This window comes from Oncorhynchus kisutch, linkage group LG8, assembly GCF_002021735.2.
Source record: "Oncorhynchus kisutch isolate 150728-3 linkage group LG8, Okis_V2, whole genome shotgun sequence".
Classification (NCBI taxonomy): Eukaryota; Metazoa; Chordata; class Actinopteri; order Salmoniformes; family Salmonidae; genus Oncorhynchus; species Oncorhynchus kisutch.
Genome location: NC_034181.2, coordinates 71,774,886 through 71,788,303, shown reverse-complemented (window position 1 = coordinate 71,788,303; position 13,418 = coordinate 71,774,886). Strand labels below are relative to the sequence as shown.

Genomic DNA, 13,418 nt, shown 5'->3' with positions numbered 1-13,418 from the left:
GTGTACCTATGATAAAAATTACAGACCTCTACATGCTTTGTAAGTAGGAAACACTGCCAATTTTGCAGGTTATCAAATACTTGTTCTCCCCACTGTAGATAGTTAATTATCTCTCGATAAGAGATAATGGAGTTACATAGAGTTAATGGATTTGGTTTGAGTTAATGGAGTTAGATGAAGTTAATGGAGTTAGATAGAGTTAATAGAGTTAATGTTGTTGGATAGAGTTAATGGAGTTAAATAGAGTTAGATGATGTTAGATAGAGTTAATGAAGTTAGATGGAGTTCGATAGAGTTAATGGAGTTAGATTGAGTTAATGGAGTTAGATTGAGTTAATGAAGTTAGATGGAGTTCGATAGAGTCAATGGAGTTAGATTGTGTTAATGGAGTTAGATTGAGTTAATGGAGTTAGATAGAGTTAATGGAGTTAGATGGAGTTAGATAGAGTTAATGAAGTTAGATTGAGTTAATGAAGTTAGATGGAGTTAGATTGTGTTAATGGAGTTAGATTGAGTTAATGGAGTTAGATAGAGTTAATGGAGTTAGATTATGTTAGATAGAGTTAATGAAGTTAAATGGAGTTAGATAGAGTTAATGGAGTTAGATTGAGTTAAAAGAGTTAGATGGAGTTAGATAGCATTAATGGGTTTAGATAGAGTTAATGGAGTTGGATAGAGTTAATGTAGTTCAATGGAGTTAGATAGCGTTAATGGGGTTAGATAGAGTTAATGGAGTTGGATAGAGTTAATGGAGTTGGATAGAGTTAATGGAGTTATATAGAGTTAATGGATTTGGTTTGAGTTAATGGAGTTAGATGAAGTTAATGAAGTTAGATGGGGTTAGATAGAGTTAATGGAGTTAGATGGTGTTAGATAGAGTTAAGGAAGTTATATGGAGGTGGAATGATGAGTTTGTTAGAGCAGAAAATCTTTCAGTGTACTCTCGATAATATCATTCATAGCAGGCAAGCCTTCATGAGATATGAATGATATGAGCATCTTCATAGTATTATTGGAGGGAAACAGTGGTGCTTCACTGCAAAAACAATTGACTTGCTTAAGTATCAAATACAGGTCCCCAAACAGGCTGAGCCCAAGACACGTTTTGCATGTTGATTACATAGAGTGTATGTGAATCTCTGGAGTGTCTCTTTTCCTGTGTGTATGTGTCCCTACTCCTTTTTCTCCATCTCCATATCAGTGTGTGAGTGTGTGTGTGTGTGTGTGTGTGTGCTGCCCACAGTGGAATCTCATTCCCCTGTTGTGATATTCAGCAGTGATGCAGATGTAACCCAGCCAGGCTGCCTGGGCAGACAGTCATCCACCCTGACAGAGGACCGGAGCTCTGACATCATCCCATCAAAGCGCCAGTCAACACCCCCAGGGGAAGCACGATTAGATGAATAAAGAGATAGAGAGGTAGAGGTAGGGAAAGAAAGGGCTGACAAAGGGAGGGAAGGTAAGTAAAGGGTTAATAGATCAATTAGATCAAGGGAGGAAGAGAGACTGCATGAGAGGCAGAGAGAGAGACAGTGAGAAAGAATGAGAGCTGGAGAGATGGATTGAAAGGAGCAGGGTTGGTGTTGTAGAGGGCAGCATGATGGAAGGAGGAGATGGAGGTGAGGTGGAGTGGGAGTGAAGGATGGGTTCTAATGATGGGAGAGGGGGTAGAGTGGTGAAAACATAAGAGATGAGGAGTCAACAGGGGGACCTGGCTTGGGAGAAAGCATGTATCCATACACATTCAGTATATGGGCATGCTGATCATACAATGCCCCAGGAGAGCAGCGCAACACAATCACAGGTCCCCAGGCTGTGATGGATGAGGCCTGAGCTCTGGTGTCAGCCCACTCAATGGAAACATCCAACATATCAGCAGGCTACCTCCCTCCGTACCAGCTTAATACAACTAATGGAGCCATCTACTACATGTTGTCCAGCTAACTGTTGTTTGAATACTTTTCTCCAACCTGAGTCTGAGTCATCCTGATTGGTTGGTACCCTGTGAATGCTGGTTGATGCTTCAACTGATCTTCAAGCTCCCATTTATTGCACAAACACCTAATAAAGTAAAGAGATGGTAAAGTGATGTCATTTCCTCCTCACATCTCACTTAGATATTGATTAAGGTGAATTTATGCAGCGCTTTTTTCCACACAGGACTTCCGAAGTGGATTTCTCACTGTTTTTCATCAGATTATATAACTGCGCTTTCCTTTAATCAACTTTGTGTTCCGACTCAAACGCCTCAGCAAGGCATGGTGAATGACTTCCTGAGACAGAGCAGATTTTTTATTTTTTAAATGTCTCTTTTGTGCTGACCTATATTTCTGTTCCCAGCCAATCAAGTTTCCCTGAGCTAGCTCCAGAGGCGGCCATGGAGACCGTTGCCAAGCCAGAATAGTAATTATAAGGCTTGACTCAGTTTGATTACAGGCCAGAAACTCTGGCCCCAAGGAGTTGGTGGTCCAGGCTCAAAGAGCATGGAGCGTTGAGCTCCTTATTTACGTGTTCTCTGTGTGTCTGCGTGTCTGGGGGCTAGCACTGTCATGCTACAGCAGAGTTGATTTCGGAGATGGTAATGATATCGAGCTGCCATGATAAAACTCCGTAGCTACTGCATGTTGGTGGGAGGGTTAGTCCAGTGACTCCAGTCAGCCTTGAGGCTTAAGGCCTCTGACACAATGGACCTCAGCCACCAGTGCATGACTCGATGACCACAACTTCAATAACCAGCTTTAAGGTATAGCCTACAGAATACTGTACTCACCCTTTGGACCGAGTTTTTACAATACAAACACTTTCTGGATCAGATATCATATCTGTAAGAATGGTATCGTCAGAGAACAGGACAATGGTCAATAGAAGCAGCTGCAGTAGCATGCTTTAGAATCAGACAACATTGGGGTTAGACTACTTTGTGGAGCATCACTAATCTCTCAGCACAAATGTTTCCAGACAAATGTTTCCACGATAATTCCATTGTTTTCCTCCCTCATCTCCTTGTGGATAGAGCTTGGTTATCACTGGCTTTAGAGTTGTGCTGTAACACTGTGATTCATTTCTAATTGAGCTGCCATAGCAAAAGGAACAGAGATTACGCTGCCTCTAGTTTATGCTTCTCACGAAGCTTTGATTACTTGCTTCTAAGCATCTGAGTGCACACTCCTGTCTCCTGAGAATGAAAACATATTCTCCATTTGAGAGAATGATTGACCTTCCCTCTCTACCAATGACCCTTTCTCTGTCTATGCAAGGACACCCTTATTCTAATATACAGTAAGGTGTGTGTATGGAGGGAGGGTATATGCTTTGTCTGTCAATGTCTGTTTCACCTGAGCCTGTATGTCTATTTATTCATTTCATTGAACTGTATGTTTCTAGGTATCTGAATTGTGAATGGTTCCATTTCTCCTTGAGTGAATACTTCTGTCTTTTTGGTAGTGTAAATTTCACTAGCAACCTGAAAGCAAAGGTTTTTCTCTCTCTCTCTCTCTCTCTCTCTCTCTCTCTCTCTCTCTCTCTCTCTCTCTCTCTCTCTCTCTCTCTCTCTCTCTCTCTCTCTCTCTCTCTCTCTCTCTCTCTCTCTCTCTCTCTCTCTCTCTCTCTCTCTCTCTCTCTCTCTCTCTCTCTCTCTCTCTCTCTCTCTCTCACACACACACACTGTGGCGAATGAAACAGAATTAGTTGGGTAACATAGTTAATTAAGATGTTTTATTTGCATAATATGCTTATGTGAGATACGTGTCATTAGAATGTATCCTTTTGGACTACAGTGTTGGCAGTTGCCCTTTTCCCTCAGCCAGGCCTTAGTCACTTGGGGCCCAGAGAGGGGAGAGGTCAGGCTTGTCTTTCACATGTCCCTGGTGCTATGCAGAATATCAGAAAGGGAAGAGGACATAATGGAACATTGTCTTCATATGTGAATGTGTCTTTACCTAATGGGGAACCAATTACTTGTCTCCACAACGTCTGTGTGCCAGTCACTCCCTCCTTTTCCCATTGGGGGGAGGTGTATGGTAGTGTCTGGAAACATTGTATGTCCTCTCCAATGTTGCATTTATGCTGGGATAGTGTATGATCTAGAGGCTCACTCCCCTCAGTGAGCTTGTCCAGGAGTGGGGTCAAGACGGGGTTTACTTGAGATAGAGTTTATAATTGATATATGCCATTGGATGAGTTGGTGTTTTTGTACTATGAAGTACCAGGAACGAGATTAGAACCTCGTCGGAGGGACCAAACTGAACGATAATTTATAGCGAATGTTATCTGGCTAAGGGATACTCCTTTCTCAAGAAAAAGTATTTATTTGTGAACTGTTCCTAAGACCTGTGGTTCGTCATGTAAGTTGAGAGGGGTGTAATCTTGGCTATAAAAGATCTTTGTACTTTTCTGTTGGTACTTTTCAATGGTTCATTGGAGATCATTGAAAGTCAAAAAGGCTATTGCAAAGATCTTATTAAAAAATATGTAGTTTAAGTATAACTCTGACTGGTGTGTGAAGTTTGTAACTCTCTCATTTGGTAAAGCAGAAATATGCCACCACAAAACACACACACACACACACACACACACACACACACACACACACACACACACACACACACACACACACACACACACACACACACACACACACACACACACACACACACACACACACACACACACGGAGGCATCATCACTTTCCATAATTTTCAGTCTGCTGGGATCCATCATAAGGCCAGGGGTGGGCAAGGCAGGGGCACTGGGACCCACACAGGGGTAACTAGAGAGACTGGGAGATGGACAGAGATGATGATTGAAAGTGGTTATTCATTGTGGAAGGACACTAGGCAAGTTGGCCCACGCGACTGTGCCTCGCACCAGATCGCTTTGATTAAAGACGGGTGTTGGACAGGCATCCGGCCAGGAAGAGGGAGAAGATGAGCATGCAGGCGTGCCTCCACACCGTGACTGCAATGTAGGCATTTCAAGGCTGAACAGGTCATAACCGCGGCATGACCATGAAATACGATTAGCATGACCACGACAGGACAAACCCACAGGCCAATACAGCACAATAACGTTCCTTCAGAACAAGATTCATATGTATTCTGACCACTGCACAGAACTCCATCTACCATCGTTCATGCTCCTTTTTGAACTGAGTAGAAAGGAAATGTGGAAATTCCAGGAAGCATTGCAAATGGTATTGAAATCATAAGATGCAGTACAAAATAGTCTACATCAGAGAGATTCAGTGAAAACTAACTATTGTCTGATAAATGTTGTTCTATTGCTCATCTGGGACAGAAATGTACTGAACGCTACCATATAAAAGCACTCACTACTACACCACCTTACACAGTAGGACTCCTTACCCAATAATAGGGATTTATGTACAGTCCACTACCCATGAGGGACAGGAGGCAAGCAGAGCACTCAATTCCTGAGAACGTTTTAGGTGATAACACGGCAGCCTATCTAGAGTTGCTCTGGTTCTTATTTCCCAGCTGGTAGTTGGCTGTTAGCGTGTTTGTCTCTGACAGCTGTTGGGGAATGCATATGGAGTCGGTGGCAGAAGAACGGTTAGCATATTTTTAGACAGGGGTTTCACACGGGGGGGAACACACTCCAGAATAATGAGTCCGCCCCCACCATGCTCCCTGCTGAGGAATGGAGACATGCAGATCAAACCCTCTTTGAGCTGGTGAGGAAGAGCGGGAGGCAAACAGGCTAACAAGGGGGAGGCAGGATGAGAGGGAGCATGAAAAGAACAAGGGAGCATGAAAAAGGAAAGATGGAAAAACTGAGGAAAAAAGCCAAAGCTGACTTCCACTGGCAAAAGTAAACAAACATGTTGCGGTAAGGCTAGGACCAATGATGTGGGACAGGATGTAGACACATAGTTAACAGCTGATGAAAGGACATTCTAGTGTTATTACCTGATATTTCCTATTTCAAATCAGGAGAAGGAATTGGGGAATGGTTGATTGGCCGGGATCAGAGACAATATATGGGGAGCAGATAATAAAGGTAATTACTTCCTGCTGCCTTCTCAGAGTGACTATATCTAATCCTGTTACTAATGTACTAACTCAGGACTCTCACAGCAGGAAGACACTGAAACCAACCAATCAGATGCTTCTGTCAGCCCATCCAATTACAGCGTCCCCATTGGGTTGTTATAGGCTCCCTCTCACTGTGGATCATGCCGATCACACAGTAGCTTCAAAACTGGGCCACAAGGATCTGCACCGAACATCACACACACTGCTGGGAAGTCTACACCAACTATTTTCCTTCAATCTCTCTTATCTCATTTCACCAGGGCTTTATCTCTCAACTCTTTCTTTCTTTCCTTCTTTCACACTCTCCCTCTTTCTCATCCTTTCACTCTTTTGTTCGTAGGCTGGCTGGTACCTTGATTTGTCCGGTGGAGTTGAGTTTTCTTGGCACGCTGGTGCTTCCTGTAGATCTGGGAGGTTGGCGAAGTCATCTTGTTCAGCCAGCCCGATCGCTAGAGACAGAACAACCATCTTCCCCTCACTGCTCCACACAACAACACACACACACAACGAGTACAGAGACAGAGTAGAGACAGGTAGTTAAAAAACTGTAAAGAGGAGAGAAAGGTGATATTGAGTGGTGAAACATTTACATATTATCACTTGGATTGATACAAAATGTTATCCTTAAAACATTTAATTGAACCCAAGCTGTTGTAGACACAGATGGTTTATTTTCTGTGAGCTTTGAAGCGTACCGTGTTACAGGCTTTAGTCATATTGAAGTATGCTGAAGTCTGAAAGGGGCCAGGCACACAGTGCTCTTAACAAGCAAACATTCACACACTCCTGCTCTTACTCACTCTCTCTCACACACACACACACACACACACACACACACACACACACACACACACACACACACACACACACACACACACACACACACTTAGCTACCCCTAGGGGATCCTCTTCCCCAGTTTGTGTAAAGCTGTGAGGTGAGTCACTGTTTCCCTGGACCCTGTCCTGTCTAACTCTCTCTATCATTCTCTTCCTTCCCTCACAGGGCCTTTACATAACACATTCCTGACCCCTGTTCAACAAAACCCACTCTGACCTTCACTGTTCTCTAATCATCTTCGGTCTTCCTGCACAAGAATATCACAACATATTGTCTTTGGGGGACAAACTCGTAGTGTGTAGTTAATAGTAGTAGTTATCATCTTTTAGTGTAGTCTGTGAGGAGGCTGAAGATGTTTTGCTCCATGTCCAGCTGCCTAAATGACACATGGAGTCTGTGCATCATACAGCTATTCATCACGATGTAAAAATGTATAGCAGTTTTTCTTTCCCTCCATATTTAACCCAAATATTTTATTTAATGTAATTTGAATTTCTGACATTCTTCTCTCTCTCTCTCTCTCTCTTTCTCTCTCAATAAATATATCAAAATAACACGACTCCCTGCAAAAAGATTAACGCAACCATACTTATCTCTTGAGTTGAAGCAGACAAAACAGAAATGTTGTCTGTGTTTTAAAATCCAAGTAGATCAATACACGTTCTTTACAGTCACTAAATCATGATGATCAAAATAAAGTACTATCCAAGGTGGAAGTTCACCAAAATATTTCATTCACATTAAATCAAATATCCTTCCTGATGAAAAATAAATATGCACATTATGTGTAGGATTCATTCATCGGTATCATCACAATCCGATTCCATGTATTCAATACATAGGTTGGTTTGCTCATAGTTTTGTAGACTTTCTATTGGCCCAGAGAAACACAATCCACAATAGACATAAGGAAAGGTGACCACAATAGAGGAACACAACTGATATGAATTTATAGGCCTAAATCCACACCAAAGCAAAGCTCTATTATCATGGAAGGTCACAATGTTGGAGATGATGACTTAAAAGTAACACAACTTCATTCTCTGCATGTCTGTAAATCCGCAATATAAAACAATCATAACAATTAGACAGTCCGCATTGCCTAGATCTTTCCACCTCTCCCCATCCTCCCATCCCCCAGAGCCTGGTCCCAGTACAGAAAGATTCATGTTTACAGGGACTGTGGGCAAGGCCACCTCTCCCTCCATGTTCCACATATCTGCCCTGCCTTTATTGAGCGATGATTCAGTGAGGAGGTCACTGGTCTGGGGCCTGTGTTAATGGGCCAGAGAGACTCAAGTGGAGGGCAGGGGGGTCGGGGAGGTCCGCAGGCTGCCCTACACAGCCTCAGACATCCATCATCGTTCACACACAGGAGAAGAAGAAATCGCTGTGTTTTGTTTCTCTAACAAATAGCCAATCATTTCAACACCAGATTCATTGGAAAATAGGTGACACCGTCAAATGTGTCAGGAGTTTCTGGCCTCCAGATCGCTCCTCCACCTACAGTAGATCTACTCTCTCCAATATGCTGTGAGGGGTCTGTGAAGTACTGAAGTACTGCTGACTGCAGGGTAATAAAAAAAACGTGCATTTAGCCGTATTTTTGATGGTACATTTGATGGTACATTTAGCTTTATCATAGCATAAATCTTGTAAAAACTAGAGCTAAATTGAATTAGGAAGTGGTAGTTTTCCATCCATATCCACACAGAGAATTGAACTCACTCCACCTTAACAACTCCTCCTCGTCTCCTTGGGTTTAACCTTCATCCTATTCTCTCTCTCTCTCTCTCTCTCTCTCTCTCTCTCTCTCTCTCTCTCTCTCTCTCTCTCTCTCTCTCTCTCTCTCTCTCTCTCTCTCTCTCTCTCTCTCTCTCTCTCTCTCTCTCTCTCTCTCTCTCTCTCTCTCTCTCTCTCTCTCTCTCTCTCTCTCTCTCTCTCTCTCTCTCTCTCTCTCTCTCTCTCTCTCTCTCTCTCTCTCTCTCTCTCTCTCTCTCTCTCTCTCAGTGACAGTCCATTGTGGGAGTAATGACGCTGTAGACAGGAGATCAATTCATGTGTAGTTTCTACATGCTGCTGCTTAACCCCTACACCCATGTTGATGCACACAGGCTATAAATGTGATATACACTGTAAGCGCACACACACACATACACACACACAAACACACACACACACACACACGCACACACACACACACACACACACACACACACAGTAAAGTCTTCAGAGTACGGTATGCAGCTGTAGCATACTTATTAGCACAAATAGTTTGTCCCCGACCCTCAGGTAGACAAGTGTGACCTACGCAAAGATAATACATGTGACTTTAAGTAAACTTAAAAACAGACACTAAAGGGCATACAGACAGAGTTACCAAGAACAATGCATAAATTACACAGCATATTAAAGTAATGCCAAAAAACAGCTACAGTACATGGCTTAGGCTTGGCATTTTGGGAGTGAATCTTACAGTATACGAAACTCTTTAGGACAATTACCCGAGGAGAAGGGGGAGAATTGATATAATAAGGACAACACAGTGAGGTTGAGAAAGCCCAAAGAGACAGACAGAGGACAGTGCAAACAGGTTCAGAATAGAACCAATAGCAGAATCTAGAACATTCCTAGATCAGCAGACTCACAGGAAAGACTTGACATCCAGTCCTCTGTTGCGGATCTGTCCCATCATGTGGTCCCAGCTGCCTGGGTTGGACCTGGAGCGTCCTCCTCCTGCTCCTCTGTACCGGGAAGCACCTGTCCCCGCCGGACTCCCCCGCACCCCCCGCGGGCCTCCCCGGTGCCCCCCGCCCCCGAGCCCTGTGTGCAGCTGGCCCAGGCTCTGGGAGGTGGCTGGGGGGTCATTGGGGCCCGGAGGGGGCTGGTGGGTGAGAGGCTGCTGGAGACTCTGCTGTCGCACCAGGGGACGAGGACGGGCTGCTGCTGAGGATGGAATGTGCTCCAGAGTAGAGGCGGCCGAGAGGGAAGGGTCCCCAAAACTGACCAGACAGAGCAGCAAGGGAAGAGAGGGTAACACGGGTTTGCAGGGGATGCACGTGAGAGAAGAGGGAAGGAGAGGGATAGATGAGAGGATAGTGGTAACCAGAGAGATAGACAGAAGAGATACATAATTGGAAAACAGGAGATACAGAGGGAGAGTGATGGTGTGAGTACAATACAAGTACCAGAGGGAACAAAAATGAGGACGGGCCCAGAGAGTTCAACATAGAGAAAGGAGGGTATGGAGAGATGAAAAACAGGAGATAGAGCATTGTCAGGTTAAATCAGTTCAGCAGCAGTTATACAGTTGTAGAAGATGCTTGTATGTGAGTGTCTGACAGTCTGTGGGTAGGCTTGTGTTTTTGACAGTGCTCAGCCCAACACCAAACAGGAGCTAACAGCCTTTATCTCTATTTTACTCCATCCACTGCTCTTACCTTTTCATGTCACTTTTCTCCCTGATTTACCTTGACCTCTTCCTCCTCCTTTGTATCTGTTTTTTGTCATCCCATTAATCTGTCCTCCTCCAACCCATGATGACTTTACACTAGCCTCCTAGCTAACTCTCACACTATGCTGCTTCTCTTAGGTCAACTGGTCTTTGTCAGCTCTATTCATCTTGCCTGCCTTACCCATCAGTTCAACCCATTAATTTGACCAAACAACCCTCTCCCTTCCCTGAAACCTCTCTGTCTTCCTAATCATCCATCTGCTTTTACACTAGTTTAATAGTGTTTCCTTACTCTCCCCCTTCGATGGTCTGCCCTTCATGATTACTGTAAGCTCTGGCTAAACAGCCTCTGTCTTAGGCTAGTGCAGCGCTGGAGGATTTACAGTCTTTGGCTGTGTTGACTGTGCTCTTCAGTGGGCCCTGGGCTAGCTCCACAGCGCTGTAGTAATTCTACTGGAGAGCACCAGAGGCAGGGCCCCGAGAGGAGGGACTTTGTGGACCAGATTAATACCAGTCATACTTCATACTCCCCACATGGCCTTTCAGATAGCTCACATACAGCTCAGGACAATGTGTTGACTGAAGATGAGCTGTGGTTAGTGAGAATGAGTGTTACAGTCATTATATGAATGGTCAGTGGGTATGGAAGTGTCTTGGGATGGGCTTATGGTATATGCTAATAGCAGTTACAGCACATTTGATGAGTGTTGCGTTAAACATTCCAGAAAATCTACAAGTGCCATCAGATTTGCTCGGATTGTACAATTGAAGTGGGAAGTTTACATTCACTTAGGTTGTAGTCATTAAAACTAGTGTTTCAACCACTCCACAAATTTAGTTTTAGCAAGTCGGTTAGGACATCTACTTTGTGCATGACACAAATAATTTTTCCAACAATTGTTTACAGACAGATATTTTCACTTATAATTCACTGTATCACAATTCCATTGGGTCAGAAGTTTCCATGACAGTGCCTTTAAACAGCTTGGAAAATTCCAGAAAATTATGTCATGGCTTTAGAAGCTTCTGATAGGCTAATTGACATAATTTGAGTCAATAGGTGTACCTGTGGATGTATTTCAAGGCCCACCTTCAAACTCAGTGCCTCGTTGCTTGACATCATGGGAAAATCAAAAGATATCAGCCAAGACTTCAGAAAAAGATTTGTAGACCTCCACAAGTCTGGTTCATCACTGGGAGCAATTTTTAAACTCCTGAAGGTACCACGTTCATCTGTACAAACAATAGTACACAAGTATAAACACCATGGGGCCTCGCAGCCGCCTTACCGCTCAGGAAGGAGACGCGTTCTGTCTCCTAGAGATGAATATACTTTGGTGTGAAAAGTGCAAATCAATCCCAGAACAACAGCAAAGGACCTTGTGAATCCAATTCATAATTGGATGTAATAAATGTATCACTAGTCACTTTAAACAATGCCACTTTATATAATGTTTACATACCCTACATTACTCATCTCAGATGTATATTTCTGCATGGTCGGAACTAGAAGCACAACCATTTCGCTACACATGCATTAACATCTAGGCTACCCTGGACGGCAGGGTAGCCTAGTGGTTAGAGCGTTGGACTAGCAGCCGAAAGGTTGCAAGTTCAAATCCCCGAGCTGACAAGGTACAAATCTGTCTTTCTGCCCTTGAACAGGCAGTTAACCCACTGTTCCTAGGCTGTCATTGAAAATAAGAACTGATTTGCCTAGTTAAATAAAGGTAAAATAAAACATCTGCTAAACATGTGTATGTGACAAATTTGATTTGAAGATGCTGGAGGAAACAGGTACAAAAGTATCTATATCCACAATAAAACAAGTCCTATATCAACATAACCTGAAAGGCCGCTCTACAAGGAAGAAGCCACTGCTCAAAAACCGCCATAAAAATAGCCAGATCGTACTTCTTGGAGAAATGTAAGCCGAAGAACACCATCCCAACCGTGAAGCACGGGGGTGGCAGCATCATGTTGTGGGGTTGCTTTGCTGCTGGAGGGACTGGTGCCCTTCACAAAATAGGTGGCATCATAAGGAAGAAAATTATGTGGATATATTGAAGCAACATCTCAAGACATCAGTCAGGAAGTTAAAGCTTGGTCGCAAATGGGTCTTCCAAATGGACAATGTGTCAGAGTTTACGAGGAGTGGTGGGTTGGAGTCAGGCGCAGAGGGTTCGGTAAATCGTAATTTATTCTCCGGCACAAAACGGTCACGCCAAAATACAGGGCGCATTAAAACAGACCAGCCCAAACACAGGACCAAAAAGTCTGGAGAAAACAAACACGAAAATCACATCCACAACCAACAGAGTAACAATCCTGCACAAACCTAGGCGGACCTAACAGGCTTAAATAGACAGAAATCAAGAAACGAAACAGGGAACAGGTGCAACCCAAAAAAAAAGGGAAAAAGGGATCAGTGGTAGACCGGCGACGACGACCGCAGAGCACCGCCCGAACAGGCAGGGGAGCCACCTTCAGTGGGAGTCGTGACACAATGACCCCAAGCATCCTTCCAAAGTTGTGGCAAAATGGCTTAAGGACAACAAAGTCAAGGTATTTGAGTGCCCATTACAAAGCCTTGACCTCAATCCTATAGAACATTTTTAGGCAGAACTGAAAAAGCGTGTGCGAACATGGAGGCCTACAAACCTGACTGTGTTACACCAGCACTGTCAGGAGGAATGGGACAAAATTCACCTAACTTTTTGTGGGAAGCTTGTGGAAGGCTACCTGAGACGTTTGACCCAAGTTAAACAATTTAAAGGCAATGCTACCAAATACTATTTGAGTGTATGTAAACTTTTGACCCACTGGCAATGTGATGAAATAAATAAAAGCTGAAATAAATCATTCTCTCTACTATTATTCTGACATTTCACATTCTTAAAATAAAGTGGTGATCCTAACTGGCCTAAAACAGGGAATTTTTACTAGGATTAAATGTCAGGAATTGTGAAAAACAGAGTTTAAATGTATTTGGCTAAGGTGTATGTAAACTTCTGACTTCAACTGTATATAATATAAGACATTAGGTTGGTTTAATTGAAGTTCATCAGTATCA

The 13,418-nt window shown here is 43.5% G+C and overlaps 1 protein-coding gene across 11 annotated transcripts in view; it reads right to left on the bottom strand.

The window, feature by feature from the left end:
• Positions 1 to 13,418, bottom strand: part of LOC109881438 (synaptotagmin-7) — a 107,036-nt gene that overhangs the window by 18,662 nt on the left and 74,956 nt on the right. For all 11 annotated transcript variants that reach the window (XM_031831098.1, XM_031831092.1, XM_031831091.1 and 8 more), the window contains 2 exons: positions 9,540 to 9,893; positions 6,406 to 6,531 (listed from right to left, as the gene is read on the bottom strand). In XM_031831098.1, coding sequence (XP_031686958.1) covers positions 6,406 to 6,531; positions 9,540 to 9,893 — 480 coding nt within the window. The remainder of the gene's footprint in view (positions 1 to 6,405; positions 6,532 to 9,539; positions 9,894 to 13,418) is intronic.